Source organism: Solea solea, chromosome 7 (genome assembly GCF_958295425.1).
Source record: "Solea solea chromosome 7, fSolSol10.1, whole genome shotgun sequence".
NCBI classification, from domain to species: Eukaryota; Metazoa; Chordata; class Actinopteri; order Pleuronectiformes; family Soleidae; genus Solea; species Solea solea.
In genome coordinates this window covers 991,314-1,007,701 of record NC_081140.1, presented here as the reverse complement: position 1 = coordinate 1,007,701, position 16,388 = coordinate 991,314, and the positions used below count along the sequence as shown (strand labels likewise).

The 16,388-nt window shown below is 40.5% G+C and overlaps 2 protein-coding genes across 3 annotated transcripts; one reads left to right on the top strand and one right to left on the bottom strand.

Moving 5' to 3' along the window:
- Nucleotides 1–795: 795 nt before the first annotated feature.
- Nucleotides 796–12,211, bottom strand: nop53 (NOP53 ribosome biogenesis factor). Its single transcript, XM_058634598.1, has 12 exons — nt 11,964–12,211; nt 11,469–11,545; nt 11,162–11,264; nt 9,711–9,910; nt 8,354–8,409; nt 6,861–6,956; nt 5,531–5,632; nt 5,275–5,439; nt 4,735–4,910; nt 3,820–3,886; nt 1,141–1,217; nt 796–1,041 (listed from the first exon to the last, which is right to left on the bottom strand). The coding sequence occupies exons 1-12, from the start codon at nt 12,167–12,169 to the stop codon at nt 981–983; spliced, it is 1,386 nt and encodes a 461-aa protein (XP_058490581.1). The 5' UTR covers nt 12,170–12,211; the 3' UTR covers nt 796–980.
- A 1,589-nt stretch (nt 12,212–13,800) lies between these two features.
- LOC131462239 (histone H3.3A) lies at nt 13,801–16,175 on the top strand. Of its 2 annotated transcripts, none has more exons than XM_058633287.1 (4): nt 13,801–13,929; nt 14,798–14,930; nt 15,035–15,188; nt 15,280–16,175. In XM_058633287.1, the coding sequence occupies exons 2-4, from the start codon at nt 14,803–14,805 to the stop codon at nt 15,406–15,408; spliced, it is 411 nt and encodes a 136-aa protein (XP_058489270.1). In that variant the 5' UTR covers nt 13,801–13,929; nt 14,798–14,802; the 3' UTR covers nt 15,409–16,175. The 2 variants fall into 2 exon arrangements, with proteins under 2 accessions (XP_058489270.1, XP_058489271.1); XM_058633288.1 differs by having other exon boundaries at nt 13,822–13,929; nt 14,801–14,930.
- The last annotated feature ends 213 nt before the right edge of the window (nt 16,176–16,388 follow it).

The window sequence follows — 16,388 nt, the reverse complement described above, 5'->3', positions numbered from 1 at the left end:
GGAAATCGAACATTCCCGACTCACTCCTTCACTGGGACCACTTTGATAAGGACAGAGACAGAGACCCCAGCACAATGTCTCTCACCCCAGTGAAGGACAGAGACATTAGACACCTGGTCAACAAATGCGTAGCAAAAACATCCACGGATGTTGATGACCTCGACATGAAGCTAATCAAGAAAGTAATAGATGGAATCGTTTCACCTCTAGCATATATATATATATATATATATATATATATATATATATATATATATATATATATATATATAACGAAACGGGTTCTCACACCATCCAAGTTATAGTTAACCTGATGAATTGACCTCTATTGATTGGATCATTTTGTGACTTTTGGAAAGTTGAACATGCCAGGCAACAAGTCGAGGAATATTATGGACACATGTACAGACACACATGGAGTCTGAATGACTGTCGAGAGCTAGACTACACCTCTGAGTGCTCCCTGATGCTGAAACATGTTTTTGTCAAAATGTCATAAGCAAAGAATAATTATGTATTGTATGATGAAAATATGTATTCTGTGGATAATGGGGGCGGGACTAAATAAGCTTTTGCTTCTCCCGCTTTCCCTTTCGGTTATGTGTATTGTGTGAACTACACTACGATGTGTGATCTAACTGTCATGAACGAAATCAACATATAAATAAATTTTCCTTTTTTGAATAACAGTTGACATGAAAATGACGCCGACTATCACTCGCATCAACTATTAAAAAAAAAAAATCAGAAAATATCATTTGCATCTTCATTTGGAACATGGTGAATAAACACAGGTTTACAAATTGTAGAATTATATTTGTTGTTGACATTTATTTGGTAATAAGACGTGATGGTCAGAAAAGGACAGAAAGGTCATCAGCAGTCATTCATGTATATACACCGTTCCATTATGTTGCACTTGTGGCTTTGAATGTTGCCACAATCCTCCGCTCCTGTGGTCTGTGGGTCGCATTCTGGTCCTAAGTGATCTCTCTGAAAGCCCTCTTCTCCACATACTTCAGCTTGTGTCTCCTCTTGAACCTGTGTGTGGGGGGAGACACGTGTTTTAATCAGTGCACACCTCATGAAGCTCAACATCAGACGTCTTTGATGACATGTTACACAACAACAAGTCCTTACTTGGCTCTTTCTCGAGGTTCTATCAGGTTCCTCTTCTGCATACTCTTGAAGCGGTCCTTGAGGACGCTGCCCTCTGGCTGCAGAGACACAGTATTACAAGTTAGACTGAAGCCATCCTCAACCAAGTGACAGAATCATATTAGCATAGTCTGATTAAGTGGTAGGAGACACAAAAGTCCAGTATGTTGATCAGTGTTGATCCCAAACCCAGAAATGATGGCTTTTAAATGTCTTGTTTTGACCACAAACACTCCACAAAATGGAGTGTTTGCTCCTTATAACACTCCATTGTTATATGGAGCAAAGAAACCAACACTCATAAGCTGATGAATCAATACATCGATGAGTTGCTGCAGCCAAAATAAAACAGCTTAACACAATATGTGGACTAAACTAATCAAAACTGTGATCAGATAAAGACCATGTCCTCTTTGGCAATGGTCAAATGGATATAGTCGTATAGTTTCACTTTTATTTAACGAGATAAAAACTAAAGATGCACCAAAACTTTTTGGCCAAAAAAGGCATTTTCCATTTTTGGGCGAAAGACGACGCAGGACCGCACGCTCCCGTCTGTTCCCACTGAGAATCCGGGTGCACAGGTGCATGCCCCGTGGCTCGTCCGTGCTGCGGGGCATGCACCCTCGCTGTCCGATATGTTCCATGAGATCCTCTGAAAAATTCCTATAGATTCTTTGAAGCATGAATATTAATCTATACCATCATCATTTCTTTCAGTTCATGTTTACGGCCGCAATTCCTGATTTTCGGTTTCGGTCAACAATTTTAATTTCTGTGCCTCCCTCATAAAAACCCATCGAGATCGAAATCTCTACATTTACAACATCTGACGGTCCACTGTGTCAGAAGCTTTTAACAGATCAATAGAGTGAGAGTCTGAAAATCTGTGACCATGTTTGGTTTTCTAAAACTGACAGTGGAGATGATATATGAATGATTTTAATTGATAACTTCTGATGGTTCACCGCTTTTAAGAGAGAGAGAGAGAACAAACGCTGAATAACAAACTTTGGGGATTTTACTACGAGTGAGATATTCAAAATGCAAAAAAAGGCTCAGCGATGAAGTCAGCAGCTAGTGTCCAGATTCTGGACTTCAGAGGCAAACACAGGCATAAAGTAGCAGTTAGTCACATGGAGAACCTCAAGCTTTAAGCAAACACTGGGATTTTGATAATAGATCAAATAGATCAATTTGACCCTCAAACATGACACATTGCAGTTATCATTACTTAACTAGTTTAATAATTGTGGTCATTAGAGTACTCCAGGGTTTCTACACATTTCTACCAACTCATTTTCATAATATTTTTATCTAACTTCCATGACTCAATTTAAGTAGTTTAACAAAAGGTGACAGTAATGAGGGTGGAGTCAACCCCCATTAACAACTTTTCCAAAATGTTCACTTAAGTCCAAACCATTTCTAGGCCTGGAAAACTGCATGGCTGTTTTCAAAACTATTCCAGAAATGTGTAAAAAAAGCAAATGCCGCTGTTCACCACACAGGTGCTGAAACCGTCTACCGGGGCAAAAACAAAGCTGTCCACACGGCTGTGACCATCACGAGTGGGGAAAAGGCTAAAGCAGACACAGTGACCTACTACAACAGCAACAAGTTTGGTGTGGATGTGCTGGATCTAATGGTCAAAGCACCCAAGCACCAATGGCAAGGCTTTATAATATCCTCGACCTGGCTGCAATAAATGCCTCAGTACTGTACAAAAATGTGTCGACGACACGGAGAAACTTCATCATGCGTCTCGCAACTGAACTGTGTTCTAACCACACAAGCGCAAAAGCCCGACAATGGTGCACAAGCCCTGACAGGAGCGGCAAGAGAAAGCAGTGCCAAGTCCACAGACACTGCAGACAAAAGAAAACAACGGTCACAGCGTCGTGTGTGACCTTTTGCACATGGAAGGTAGAAGTCACATGTGTTGACTGTGAGTCGGTGTTGCACAAGCGCCAGCGTCATAAAGAGTTCCCGGCAGACCGCTTTAGTTGTTTGAGTATGAACAACCTCCATACATGTTTATGAAATGCTGTGATATACATGTTCATGTATTAATGAACTACACATTTTACACTTAAAGAAACAATTTTGTCAGAGATTTCTTCTTCTGTTAAGAGGGAGTGTTTTCTCTCCACTGATGCCTAGTGTTTGCTCATTGTGTAAACTGTTGTGTTTCTCTGCTCTCATTGATGTTGTCTATGTACAGTGCCTTGAGATAATAATGATTTGGCACTATACAAATAAAATTTCATTGAATTCATTTAGATTGAGTATTTTTATCTGTAATTTCAACAGTGGCTTCAATTTCTGTTTGTCAATGAATACATTTCCTCACGTGTTAGAATTTTGCTTCCTCATTTACTATCACCTTTATTCAAATGACATATGTATTTATTTTCAGTTTGTACGTTGAGTATTGATACTAATGCAAGTTAATTATGAACGGTCAAAATGACCACTACTGTATTTCTAGTAGTTAGTTTGAGTGTTTAACATGCGTTTGAGATTGCAGCATTAAGATTTCAAGCAGGTAATTACAGTTTGAATGTGAACTTTACATCCTACGTTCAAAGTATTACGGCATTTTAACTAAAAAGTTACGGCTCTAATGTGGATGAGCATAAATGACTGATGGTCGAGTACCTTGAGCTGTCGCAGAGAGCCAGCCAGCTCGTCACTCAACTGAATCTCAAGGTCCTGAGGCTGGAACCTGCAAAGGAAGATAGAGGACAAGCGTTCACCGTGTAATCAAGGACCACACTGCCCCCTGCTGAAATAACCAACAGGGCATTTTCATGCAGCCATATGGCATGTGGACTCTGCCACGCTGAGGCAATACTATGGTAACGGAAAACACTCCGAACCGTCAAACAACTGAACAGTGGAAAAGTGCCGTTAGGTACCGACTATGTGTCAGTGGTGCCCGCTTTGCAGAGAAGCCAACAGGCCGCTCTGAGAGAGCATGGTGGCCAGTGATTTCAGCTCAAGTCTACAATATCTAAGAAGTGTGTTCACCACTTTATCTCAACATTAGACGGCCTTTGGTCAGCTGGAAACTGAAGGTTGTGGCAATCAAACGTTTTTATGTCAGGTAAGCTGAACTAAGGTAGTCTGATCTAATAAACTTACATTAAAGGTAGGCTGGATCTTTAAAAAAAGGTTACCAAGATAAATTATTTAGAATTAGTTTTATTTGCACACACCATTTAGTGATAGTAAATTTGATGTCTGCCATTAATCCATCTTTTTTCTTAAATACACCAGTAGTGAACACACTAGCTGGGAGCAAGAACAGTGTCTCATCTGTGCCCAGGGAGCAATGGGGGGGGTTTGGGTACCTTTGTTCGGGGGCACCCAGCCCTTGATGTGTCATGAACTGGCAACCCTCTGGTTACACGCCTAAGACCATGTCAATATACAGGAATAGTGCAGAACCTTACCCCCATACTAAAAAAAACTACAAGAAAAGTATAAACACTAAAAAACAAACATAATTATTTTGATTAACCATACAAATACACTAAATGACTGACATGAACAGGTGAGCGTCAGGTTTACTTGAGTCTGCCGAGACGTCTGGGCTGGCTTTTCTGGGCCTCCTGGTTGGCCTTGCGCTGTGTTTGTCTGCTCTGTGTTTTCTGGTCCTGTTGTTTGAGAGACACCTTGATGGAGCGGAGCTGGAAGAGCTGCTGCTGTAGTTCCGTCAGCCGTTTGTCAGACGCCCGCTGCTGCTCCTGGTGTGAGGAGGAGGAAGAGGAACAGTTGAGTAAATGGAGCGACAGACGATGTGCCATCTTCTCAAAGTCACTGTGTGCTGCAACACTATGTAGACTTTTGAAGATATTGAGACTTTTGCTCTTAACTGGAAACACAAAAATTAAAAAAGGAAAACTAATCTAACCCAGTAACAATGATTATTTTCTTGATTCATTATTTCTGAAAACTGAAATACTACAGTCTCAGTTTCTACAGATTCAAACACGGTGGTTCATCAACAACTGGAACAAATATCCAAACAATCTATGAATGTGTAATTCATTCAAATGAAATGTTAACTGTTAATTTAAAGCCTTTCATAAAAGTACGAATTGTGTGTACCTTAATTTTCTCTGTCTTCTCTTTCTTCCGCTGTCTCTCAGTTTTTTTCTGTGACAGTGCAATGCCCCCCAATGCCACATCCTCCTCTTCCTCGTTAGGAGCTGTTTCGTCATCTTCATTATCCTCTTCTACCAGACCCTGCACCTCTTCTCTCAGGATGGTCTCCTGCAGAACACAAATGCCTACATTAGATTGCAAAAAAAGGTTCCACTGCATTTACACTGCATGAATGAAGCGAGGGGACCACCATGTGTACCTTTGTAGCTGTGTCGTCTTTATTGACCGCCAACTGTCTCTCGACTTTGTCTTCCGCCTTTTGTTTCTTGACCTCCACCTCATGTGCCTCCTGCAGCAGAGCCTGTGTTCACAGTGAGGGAGCAGAGAAACACATGACGACAACATAGAAGCCACAAGGTCTTTCCCCATTCTGTGTGTGCAGAGATGTCACTGGTCTGTATTTATACAGCACTTTTCTCATCCTGATGACCACTCAACGCTGTGCCTTGCCAAAGAAACATTTGCATGTAGACTAGCAGAGCTGGGAATCGAACCCACAACCCTCCAGTTGAAAGGAGGCTTCTTATACCACTTCATCTCCCTGCATGCATCCTGCTCTTACATACGACGCATTTCCACTATACAGTTTTTGCACGGCACTAGTCTACATTAGCAATGTACCTCGAACTTTTCCAGTACCTGCTCTGGCGAGGTACCAAGAATGCTTAGCTGATACTATAGGTGAAGTTGACAGAGAGTGTAATCACGTCATGAGTGAGTCATGAGTGGATTAATCAAAATCAAACAATGCCAAACTGTAGATAAAGACAGTTATAAAGACTAAAATCCTGAGTTAATCTCCAACATTTGGACATTTTCTTGGTTGTGTCACATAAGAAATGATCCCAAACAGTGGACTATTCGTTTCTCGTTAGCCTCGCTTCAGCCGTCTCCATGCTGTTCCCGGTCACTAGGGCACAGTGCCGTCACTGCATCAAGATGATGAAGAACATCGACTACTAAATTAGCAGTCGAACCATTTTGTCGACTAGTCGTTGCAGCCCAGACAAGGTCTGGCGTTTTCGACTGAAGCCGTGAAACTCCGACTACAAATCAACTAGTTTTTTTGCATCGGCGAAATATTGTAGCCCACGATGTCCGAAAATGTCAACTCGTGACATCAGCACAAGAGCGGTTGAGGAATATTTCGATGATTTGGTTCTGTGCATGTCCTTGCACAGAGCCAGACTGAACACAGGAGCTCAGCTTTGAGGCTGAGACACAAACAGACTGCTGTTGTTGTTGTTGTTGTTGCAGGTGGGTGCGCCTGCAGTTAGATAAAGAATCAACAATATGTGAATGACATATGTTAAGGAGAAAAACACTTTGTGAGCGATTAATCACAAAAATAAGACGAATGAATAGATAATGAAAATAATCATTATATGCAGCTCTAGTTAAGAATCAGAGGATGTTGAGGGTAAGTGGGTCACTGGCATTAACCACAACCAACTACATAATGCCACCATGGTCAAAATAGTTCTGTGGGAAGCTTGGATTTGTACACATACAGTAGACACTGATGTTACCTGGTGGGAGAAGAAGTCTGGGTTGTAGGATCCTCCAGGGGCGATCACCTCCACAGCAGGGATAACAGACGGCTTTTGGTTCATCTTCTCTGGACGCTGCACAAAACCACAGAATCCATAAAAGTCAAAAAACACCAAACAAAAAAAAAACGTGTGCACCAGAAAACATATTAACTAGGGATGCACGATATATCGGCATTAATATTGGTATCGGCCGATGTTCGTCATTTTTTAACATATCGGCATCGGTCCAATGAGTAAAACTGCGCCGATTTTAACAACCGATGTTAATACCCGTCTATTTGCTGTTTGTGTATGTGTGTCGGGAAGGGGAGGCCATGCTGCATCTGTTTGAGCATGTTACAGTGACGCAAGTGCAGCACAAGGTGTGTGTGTGTGTGTGTGTGTGTGTGTGTGTGTTGAGGAGAGATAATGTCAGCGGTGTGGGCGTTTTTTCAGGGTGTCGATAGAAGATACGCGAAAAACCATTATGCAACACTTGCAAAGTTGAGATAATGCGAGGAGGGTTCCGTGTCAAGTCATTCAATCCCACAAATTTGATGATGTCATTTGAAAAACCGCCACCCAGAAGTATACAAACAACGGCAGGAAGCTAACGCTAGTAACGTTAGGCGGCAGACAAAAAAGAAAGCAGCGCAGCTGGGAGCCCAATACAGCAAGTAATCGAACAAAGGAAGACATTGGCCAGGGCAATAACGATCAAGGTCATGGAAATGATTGCTCTTGACGACCAGCCCTTTTCCATAGTGAAGGACCGAGGGTTCCGACGGCTGATAGAGCATATTGAACCCCGCAACAACCTGCCAAGTCGGCGCTACTTTTCCAATGTTTTGCAATTTAACAAATATCTGGTTGCCATGAATACTGGCAAGTTTGATAAAGTAATGTTACATGTATTTTTTTTATTATGGCAGCTCTTAGTAGAGCTTGTCAGGTATTGTTTCTCATATCTGTTGTGTAGTTTTATTGTGAAGGGAAGTGGCGCGGTTGTTGTTGCCGGGAGGAAGGGTTGTTGACTTTATTTACGTACCCAGTATTGACGCCCTTATCTCGGTTACAGTAACTTTGGCAGGGTATTATTTTTATTTATGTTCATGTTTGTAATTTATGATCCAAACTTTCTCACAGGACTTTAGTGAGTTGAGGGCGTTAAACTGTACTTTAATTTAGTTACACACTTGCTCTACAAGTGCTAAAGGATTCTAAAAACCTTTACTTGTGTCTTATGGTCGCCCTGTAACCTTGTTATTTGGAGGTAAAACATGTTTTTAAAATAAAGGAAGACAATCAAAAATTCAGCTTGCATGATTTTCAGTCTGTACAAACTTTTATCATCTCAGAAAACTTTTTTTTTTATAGAAACATATATCGATATCGGTAGATATCGGTTATCGGCCATAGCAGCAATATTAATATCGGATATCGGTATCGGCGGAAATATTCATATCGGTGCATCCCTAATATTAACTCACCTTGACACGCTTCTTGCCAGTCTGTTGAAGGTACCATGGGTCGGCTGAATCTTTGCCTGTGTTACAAACCACAATAAAAGGATAAGGAGCTTCATCATTAACCAGTTTGCTATTTGTCTAAGCTAATATCTCTTCACCTAAATGCTTCTTGTTTAATATAAGACATGGACAGGACTACACGTCCACTGTGAGGAACCTTGGAGTTACTTTTGACCAGGAAATGTCATTTGATTCACACATAAAACTCATTTCCAGAACAGCCTTCTTCCACCTGCGGAACATTATGAAAATTAGACTGAAAAACTAGTTCATGCTTTTGTTACATCTAGATTAGATTACTGTAACTCCTTATTATCAGGATGTTCCAACAAGTCTGTTAGAACCCTTCAGTTCATTCAAAATGCTGCAGCACCAGTTCTGACAGGAACTAGAAAGAGAGACCATATAACTCCAGTGTTAGCTTCTCTACACTGGCTCCACCCACAATTTAGAATTACATTTAAAATCCTCCTCCTCACGTACAAAGCACTTAATGGTCACGCCCCTTCATACCTGAAAGACCTAGTCTTACCTTATCACCCTAACAGACCACTTAGGTCACAAAATACAGGTTTACTTGTGGTTCCCAGAGTCTGTAAGAGCAGAATGGGAGGCGGAGCCTTCAGTTACCAGGCTCCTCCTCTCCTGTGGAACCTGCTTGCTTCCAATGACAGCTCGGGAGGCGGAGCCTCTCTCTGTATTTAAAGTTAGACTTAAAACTTTACTTTTTGATAAAGCTTATAGTTAGAGCTGGTTCAGGGAAACCTGGACCACACACACATGCGCACGCTCTCTCTTCTGGTGAGATGCAAACCTCATTTCGTTACACAAAACTTGTATTTGAGTAATGACAATAAAGTTGAATCTCATCTATTCTGCCTACTGTTTTATGTCATGAGTCTAGTTTAACTCAAGACATGCCAAAATATGGATCTACATACAATAAAGCACTGTACAGAATATAACCTCATGGAAAAAGCTATTTTGGCCAAGCAACTTGTTTACTTCCTAAATGATGGATTAAAAGCAAAGGCGATGCACATCATAGATATACTGTACACAATATTACCAATAACATTATTAAAGTTGATTTGTAATCTACTGACAACAACCATTCCTCCATTTGGATCTTCACACATCTTTAAACTTAAGTTTTCTTTAGTTTCCTCAGATCACAGACGACCGTTAACAAAACAATCATCTGAGCTCCATGTTGGTCTTCACATTTCCATAAAGGAAATACTGGGAGCGCAAGGATGGGATCATCACTGGAAGGAGAGCAGAGCAGAGAGAACGCACTCACAGACACTCCACTCACTTTTTTGTCCCCATATGTCATAGAACTCTCTGTCTGGGTAGTTGTTGGCCTCCGTCACTGCTTTCTTTGTCACTCTGTCAACTGGCCTCATGTTCAGCAGCCGCTTCCTCCGGGGAACCACGCCTTTAATGGCCAGCTGCTCGGCCTTCTGGGCAATGCGACGGAGTTTCTTGGCATTTGGTTGTTGGTAGGCCAGCACACTGGTGGGAAAGGCAGATGAGATGGAAAAACTTATTTATGTAGGGCAGAAGAAGGTCAATGAAAAAGCTCAGGCGTGTCATCTTCACATCCCCATAAAGGAAATACTGGGGTAACACACACTCTAATTATATTCGACTCCCAATATTCGTTCCAACAGGCCTACTTCTTATGCCTTTCTCCTCTTCACTGTGTGGGGCAGCAGTGAAAAGTGTACATGTTGAACAGTGTTTTGCTACACCACATTCTTTCTCAATGAAAAATTCACATCATAACAAATAAATAATACAGGTTTTCAATATGAACCAGTATACTGCCCAGCACTACTCTCTGCCTACTTTCCCATCACCATAAATAAAGGTTACAACCACCTGCGTGACAGTCAGAGACTACCCTTCAGCTTGTCTGGCTCCAACAACAAATACTAGGTCGTCGGTTGGGCTCAGACAGAAAAAGTAAATGAGAGGGCATCTCGGCTCGCACTTGTCAGTGCAGTCATTTGTAAATTGTCCCTGTGCACTGGTCTCACAGCCTGCTGCTCATACAGTTAAATGCTCTGTACTTTTCTAGTCTTGATGACCACTCAAAGCTGCTTTACACTGCAGTTTTGCCAGTGCTGGGCAGTCAAACAATATCAAAAAAATGTTTTTATTATTATTATTTTATTTTTTTTAATAATCAAATTAATGTGTGTCTGATCGTGTCTGAATTCAATTACTTTTTCAGTATGTTAGGATTATATTTCCAGAAAGAATATGGTTATTTTTTGTGAAGCTGAGCTGGATTTTCCTGGATGTCATTAAACGCATCATAGCTCCGTGGACCTGCTGTAGTAGCATCGCTGGCCTTTCGTTGAAGCTGCCATTTCCTATTTGGTTATAACTTTGACTGATGGTGGCTTGTGAAATTGCGTTTACTGAGTGACATAACGCAAGATGTGGTGGTAATGATGCAGTAGCCTATAGATGCGCAGTGGTGTGCGTGTGCGCTATGGCGTTTGTTTGTTTTTTGACTGAAACCCCACGGTACGCTGCTGAGTTTTGCCATTCATCCACACTTTGATACAGCGCATTTCTCTATCACTCACACGGCATAGCTGTCAGGAGCAACTTAGGGTTAAGTGTCTTGCCCAAGGACCCATCAGTAGATTAGCTGAGCCAGAAATTGAACCCACAACCTTCGAGTTGAAAGTTGTCAACCTTACTTTGGGTTACTTCTGAGTAAATGTGAACAAGGCTGTGGGAGGTACTTACTCTTTAGGAGGTGGAATGAGGGAGTCATGCTGCAGTATCAGGTCTATCCTCAGAGGCTGAGATGTTTTCCCTTTTCTCTTCTTCCCCTCTTCAGATTCTGCAGCTTTACAGAGAAAAAAGGAAATAACTTCATGCACATATCTCAGTTAGTCAGGTATTTAATTTGAACCTGTACAATTTTAGAAAATATGATACTATATCATACTTTACTTCTCTTTACTACATATTGATAATGTAGTTGGTCTGTCCTAAAAGAAATTCTAGTCAATAACGCACAATAATTCCAAATATAACATGACATATTTACCCTTTGGCTCAGCTTTCTCTGGTTGTCCAACATCCACAAAGAACAAAGTGTCATCTGATTTCTCAGACAGCAAACCCCTGAAATAAGACGAAAACATTTTACATGGACACACTCAGTCCTTGAATCATATTTCTGGGCCTTAACACATTTGTTGTGATACTGATTTACTGAAGAAGTACTGCCTAACTGAAGTACAACTACTCAAACGCCTGAAGATATAATTAAGCTTCAAGAAACTACAAAATCACACGCAGATTAAGACAACAACAACAAAAACGGGGGAGAAAAACAATGGCAACAGGCCCGAAGCTTTCCAACAAGACGAGTAAACTGTACAAAGTAATAATAACGCGTACTTCAAAGTATTTGATACAGTCCGAAAATGTGTAGCTCGTGTCACTGTTTTGTGGAATATTGTGTCGCGTACAGTCAAAGAAAGTGTGTTTAAACGCATGTGAACATTAACAGGTAACTGGTTAGCTGGTGCTAACGTACCCTGTGGTCCTCTCCTGGTGCCGGATGTCCTCTAAAAACGCATCCACGTCATTTACGTCGATGTGCTTATTCCAGTTCTTCTTCTTATTCTTGTTCACACGTTTTCTTCGACTGCTGACCGACTCTGTGGAGTCTGAAAATGACTTTAAACGTAGAAAACCTGGCTGTGAAGACGCCACGCGTTTCGACCTCCTGGTGGACGCCATGCCGGAGGACGAGCTAAAGAGAAACACGCTGCTGCTGATGATGATGATGATGACGATGATGCTGCTTCTTCTTTTCTGAGGTTTAATGGCGGTTGGCCAACAACGATTTGGTGCATTACTGCCACCATCTGGTATGGAGTGTGGGTCGAAATGTGAAAAATAAATAAACAAACAAAAAAAAAAGAAAATATAATGCTAATATTTATATCTACATCTATATATGTATAAATATTTATATATTATACATATGTATATATATATAAACAGATATGCACACTACAAAACACAAAAAACAACAACCTATATACATATAAATACACCTATTCATACACACACTCACACATCCTATATCCTCCCAATCAACCTTGTAGTCTTAAGAAACTGCAGTAATATTGTGTAGCACTCACTCTGGTTCTTGCTCCACACCTCCACCAACTCCCATTCCTCATCAATGTCTCTCAGCTTTCTAATCATCACTTCTCTCTCCCTTTGATATTTCTGACATTGTGTAATAACATGATGAATGGACAGTGATCACATCTGTCTGTATTATATAATAATATGTTGTTTAATCCCGTATGGCCAAATCTGATCCTCGATATTATATATATATTTTCCTCTTTCCTGCATCTTTCTGTGTGCCTAGCCACTCCCACTTTTCTTTGGATACTGTAAAACCATCTTCCTTTCCTCTCCTCCTCCCATTGTTTTTGCCATCTCTCCTTTAGTTTTTGTTTAATGATGCTGTTTATTTCTGGTTTTCTTAATTTTATTGCTAGATCTATATTATTATGTCCTGTTGCTGCTTTTGCCACCTTGTCTGCTATGTGGTTCCCTTTAACCCCTGTAATGTGTGCTGGTATCCATAAAGTCCCATCATCTGAATTCTATATAATGTTTGTTGTATTTCTATAATGAGGTCTTGTCTGCTTTCAGAATGGCTGGATTGTAAACTTATGAGTGATGAACTTGAGTGTGAACAGATGATTGTTTTCAGTGGTTGTATTTCTTCCACCCACTGGACTGCTAATAGAATAGCAGTGAGTTCTCCTGTGTACACTGATACATTATCACTTAATCGTTTCTGCTGCTTCTTCTTCTTCTTCTTCTTCATCAGTGCTCAAACGCTGGAAGAGATGTGGTGGCGACACCTACAGGACTGACAGTGTAACTGTTAAAAAAATTCAGCATTATAAATGATCATTTTCCCTCGTTTATAAGGCTAAAAAAGATTTATTCTGATTATGAAATTGTTTGAATAATGTATGCTTGTAAATGACCTTGAAGACCGTGTAAAATTGTATTTTAAATATTTATAATAAAATACATGTTATTTCAAATATGAATATAATATTGAAAGGCTCAATACAAACAGCATCCATACATATATATATATATATATACATATATATATATATATTGTCTGACTAGCACTTTAGTCCTTGATGTACCGTTTTTTTTACCGATAAAAACTAGAATAAAACTATTAAACTATTAAAGTGACCAAACTGTCAGTAATTACGACTAAGGGGCAGTTAAAGCGCGACATTTCAGAAGAGCGAGGTCATGTTGATGTTTACTGTGTTGCTGCATGTGTGTAATATGTTTGCTCCAGGTGCATCATGGGAAGCGTGTCTTTGACTGCTCTATGTACTTTTTCCTTTTTTCCCCTCCCTTCATTTTACTGCGAGAACAACGCTTAAGAGACTCAAGAATACATTCGTGTTTTCAAGCTGCAGTCTTTCATTAAGTTTCCAAAGGTAGGTATCACTATATTGATAAAACGACCATCTGTCGTTTAATGTGACATTACTTCTCGGATTGACGCGATTTGAGTTTATTTTCGGTGAAAAAGAAAAAGCAGAGCAGTCGAGCTCTTATGTGCCCGATCGAGGAGTCAGGGACCTAAAAGCTCGGCTCCAATTCAACTCGGAAATGCGCCTAAAGTGAGGGGTCATCTGACCACATTTTCTTCATCAGTTCATCCCTTGACTTGTCTAGTGTCGTTTTCAAAAAGTCAATTCCACTTTGATGTCGCGGTTTTTGTATTCTCTCGTCGTTTTTATCATCAACCTCCTCGTTTCCTACAACGATTTTTTTCCTTTCCGTTTACATTCTCTCCAAACCAGCAGACAGCCATCGTCTTTGGGTGTGTTTGTGTGTGTACACTGGGCAGTCGGCGCGGGCGGGGACGCCTAGTTTTCCTTGATAATAGCTTATTTTGAATAAAAGATGAAGGCTAGTGCGCGACCGGGAAGCACAGTGTGAAGAATCGAACACACCCGCGTCCCATACGCAAGGGGCGGGATTTATTAGCTGGTCTACGCACGTTGGTTGGTTGAGATGTCGACACTATTCCGCCTCACGGGCTCGTATCATGTGAATGATTGGCTGACGTGACAGACATGTGTCCCATGATTCGACAGGTTCGCTGTCCTTCGACCTACAGTCGTTACTAAAGCCGCACTGAGTAATACGGAGAAAAGATGCTCCTGAACTTGTTTACATGTTCAAACTTAGAAACCAACAAGTTAGATTGAATTCAAAAGAAGAATTGGATTTGATCAATTACACACGGATTGTTACATTTGAAGCAAATATTGATATGTATCTTCATGTGATCTTTAGAAGTCATGGCTCGTACCAAGCAGACTGCCCGTAAGTCTACTGGAGGCAAAGCCCCTCGAAAGCAGCTGGCCACTAAGGCTGCTCGTAAGAGTGCCCCCTCCACTGGTGGTGTGAAGAAGCCCCATCGCTACAGGTTGGTCTTACTTAATCCAAAACATTTAAGTGTTACTAGGAAGAAAAGTGTTACACAACATGTCAACATGTTCTCCATTATAATTCATTGTTATTATTGTAAAGGCCTGGTACTGTGGCTCTGCGTGAGATCCGTCGTTATCAGAAATCCACTGAGCTGCTGATCCGCAAGCTGCCCTTCCAGCGCCTGGTGAGGGAAATCGCACAGGACTTCAAGACTGATCTGCGTTTCCAAAGTGCAGCCATCGGAGCTCTGCAGGTCTGTCATGGTCATTGTTAAAACCCACTAATTAATTCATATCATCTTATTACTATTTCACCTGAAATTGTTTTGATTTTGCCATTTGCAGGAGGCCAGCGAGGCCTACCTGGTGGGTCTGTTTGAGGACACCAACCTGTGCGCCATCCACGCCAAGCGTGTCACTATCATGCCCAAGGACATCCAGCTGGCACGTCGTATCCGTGGAGAGCGTGCTTAAAATGTTTTCCTTCATCCTCCATCACTTTCCTTCCCCTGTTAATTGTAGTTTGGTTTGAGGCTCTATATATATATGTGTGTTTATATGTATATATATATATATACATATACACACACACATATATGTATATGTATCATGATTGTGTGTGATTATGTCTTCTTTGGTGCTACTAGTAGCAGTGTTTCCATAGAGATATTGTCATGTATGTTTGAAACTTATGAATCACAGTTATGGTCCTCACTTGTTACTAGCTTGCTCACAGGAATGCCATGTTATCTTTATGAATAGGGTGTTTTTTGTAAGCCAAGAATAGTATGATATGAAATAAGTATAGGAAGCAAAAGTGAGACATTTTTACCTTCAGACACATAGGTTGATACAGTGGGTCTTTGTTTTAATTTTCCATTTTAATTTGTAAAAGTAGTCATTTCTCCTTTTTTGCAATAATGGTGTATTTCTACTGTTACTTTTAAGTGTAAAAAACTAAAGTTTGATTCTGTTGTCAGAACATTGTGCTAAAATGACACTGCATGATTTGACAGACTACGAGCGGCATAAATGTAGCAGAACTTTGTTGATCATGTCTTGATTTTCAGCCATGTTATAATGTCCATTTAAATGTTTTTGACTTTTGGTTCCTCTCTCAGGTTAATATGGTAAACCTATTTTTTCTACTGTGTTTTGATTTGTTTTCAGGCATTTTTTAAAAACATATTTGTACCCCAGAATTCACATAAAAGCATAATAAACAGATTTGTGTGGTTAAATGGGCTGTATGGTATGAGACACTCCCCACAACTTGCCACATTGTACTTGTAGAAAACATGAGCATTTTAGAATAATTCAAGTTTTCATTTGTTTAGACTTAAATTAGTCAAGAAACTTTCAGCTGATGTGATTTGAAAGGTTTGAAAATATGTGTATCCTAATAACAGAAATTACACACAACCTGCAGACACCTGATCTTTTAATTCATTTAA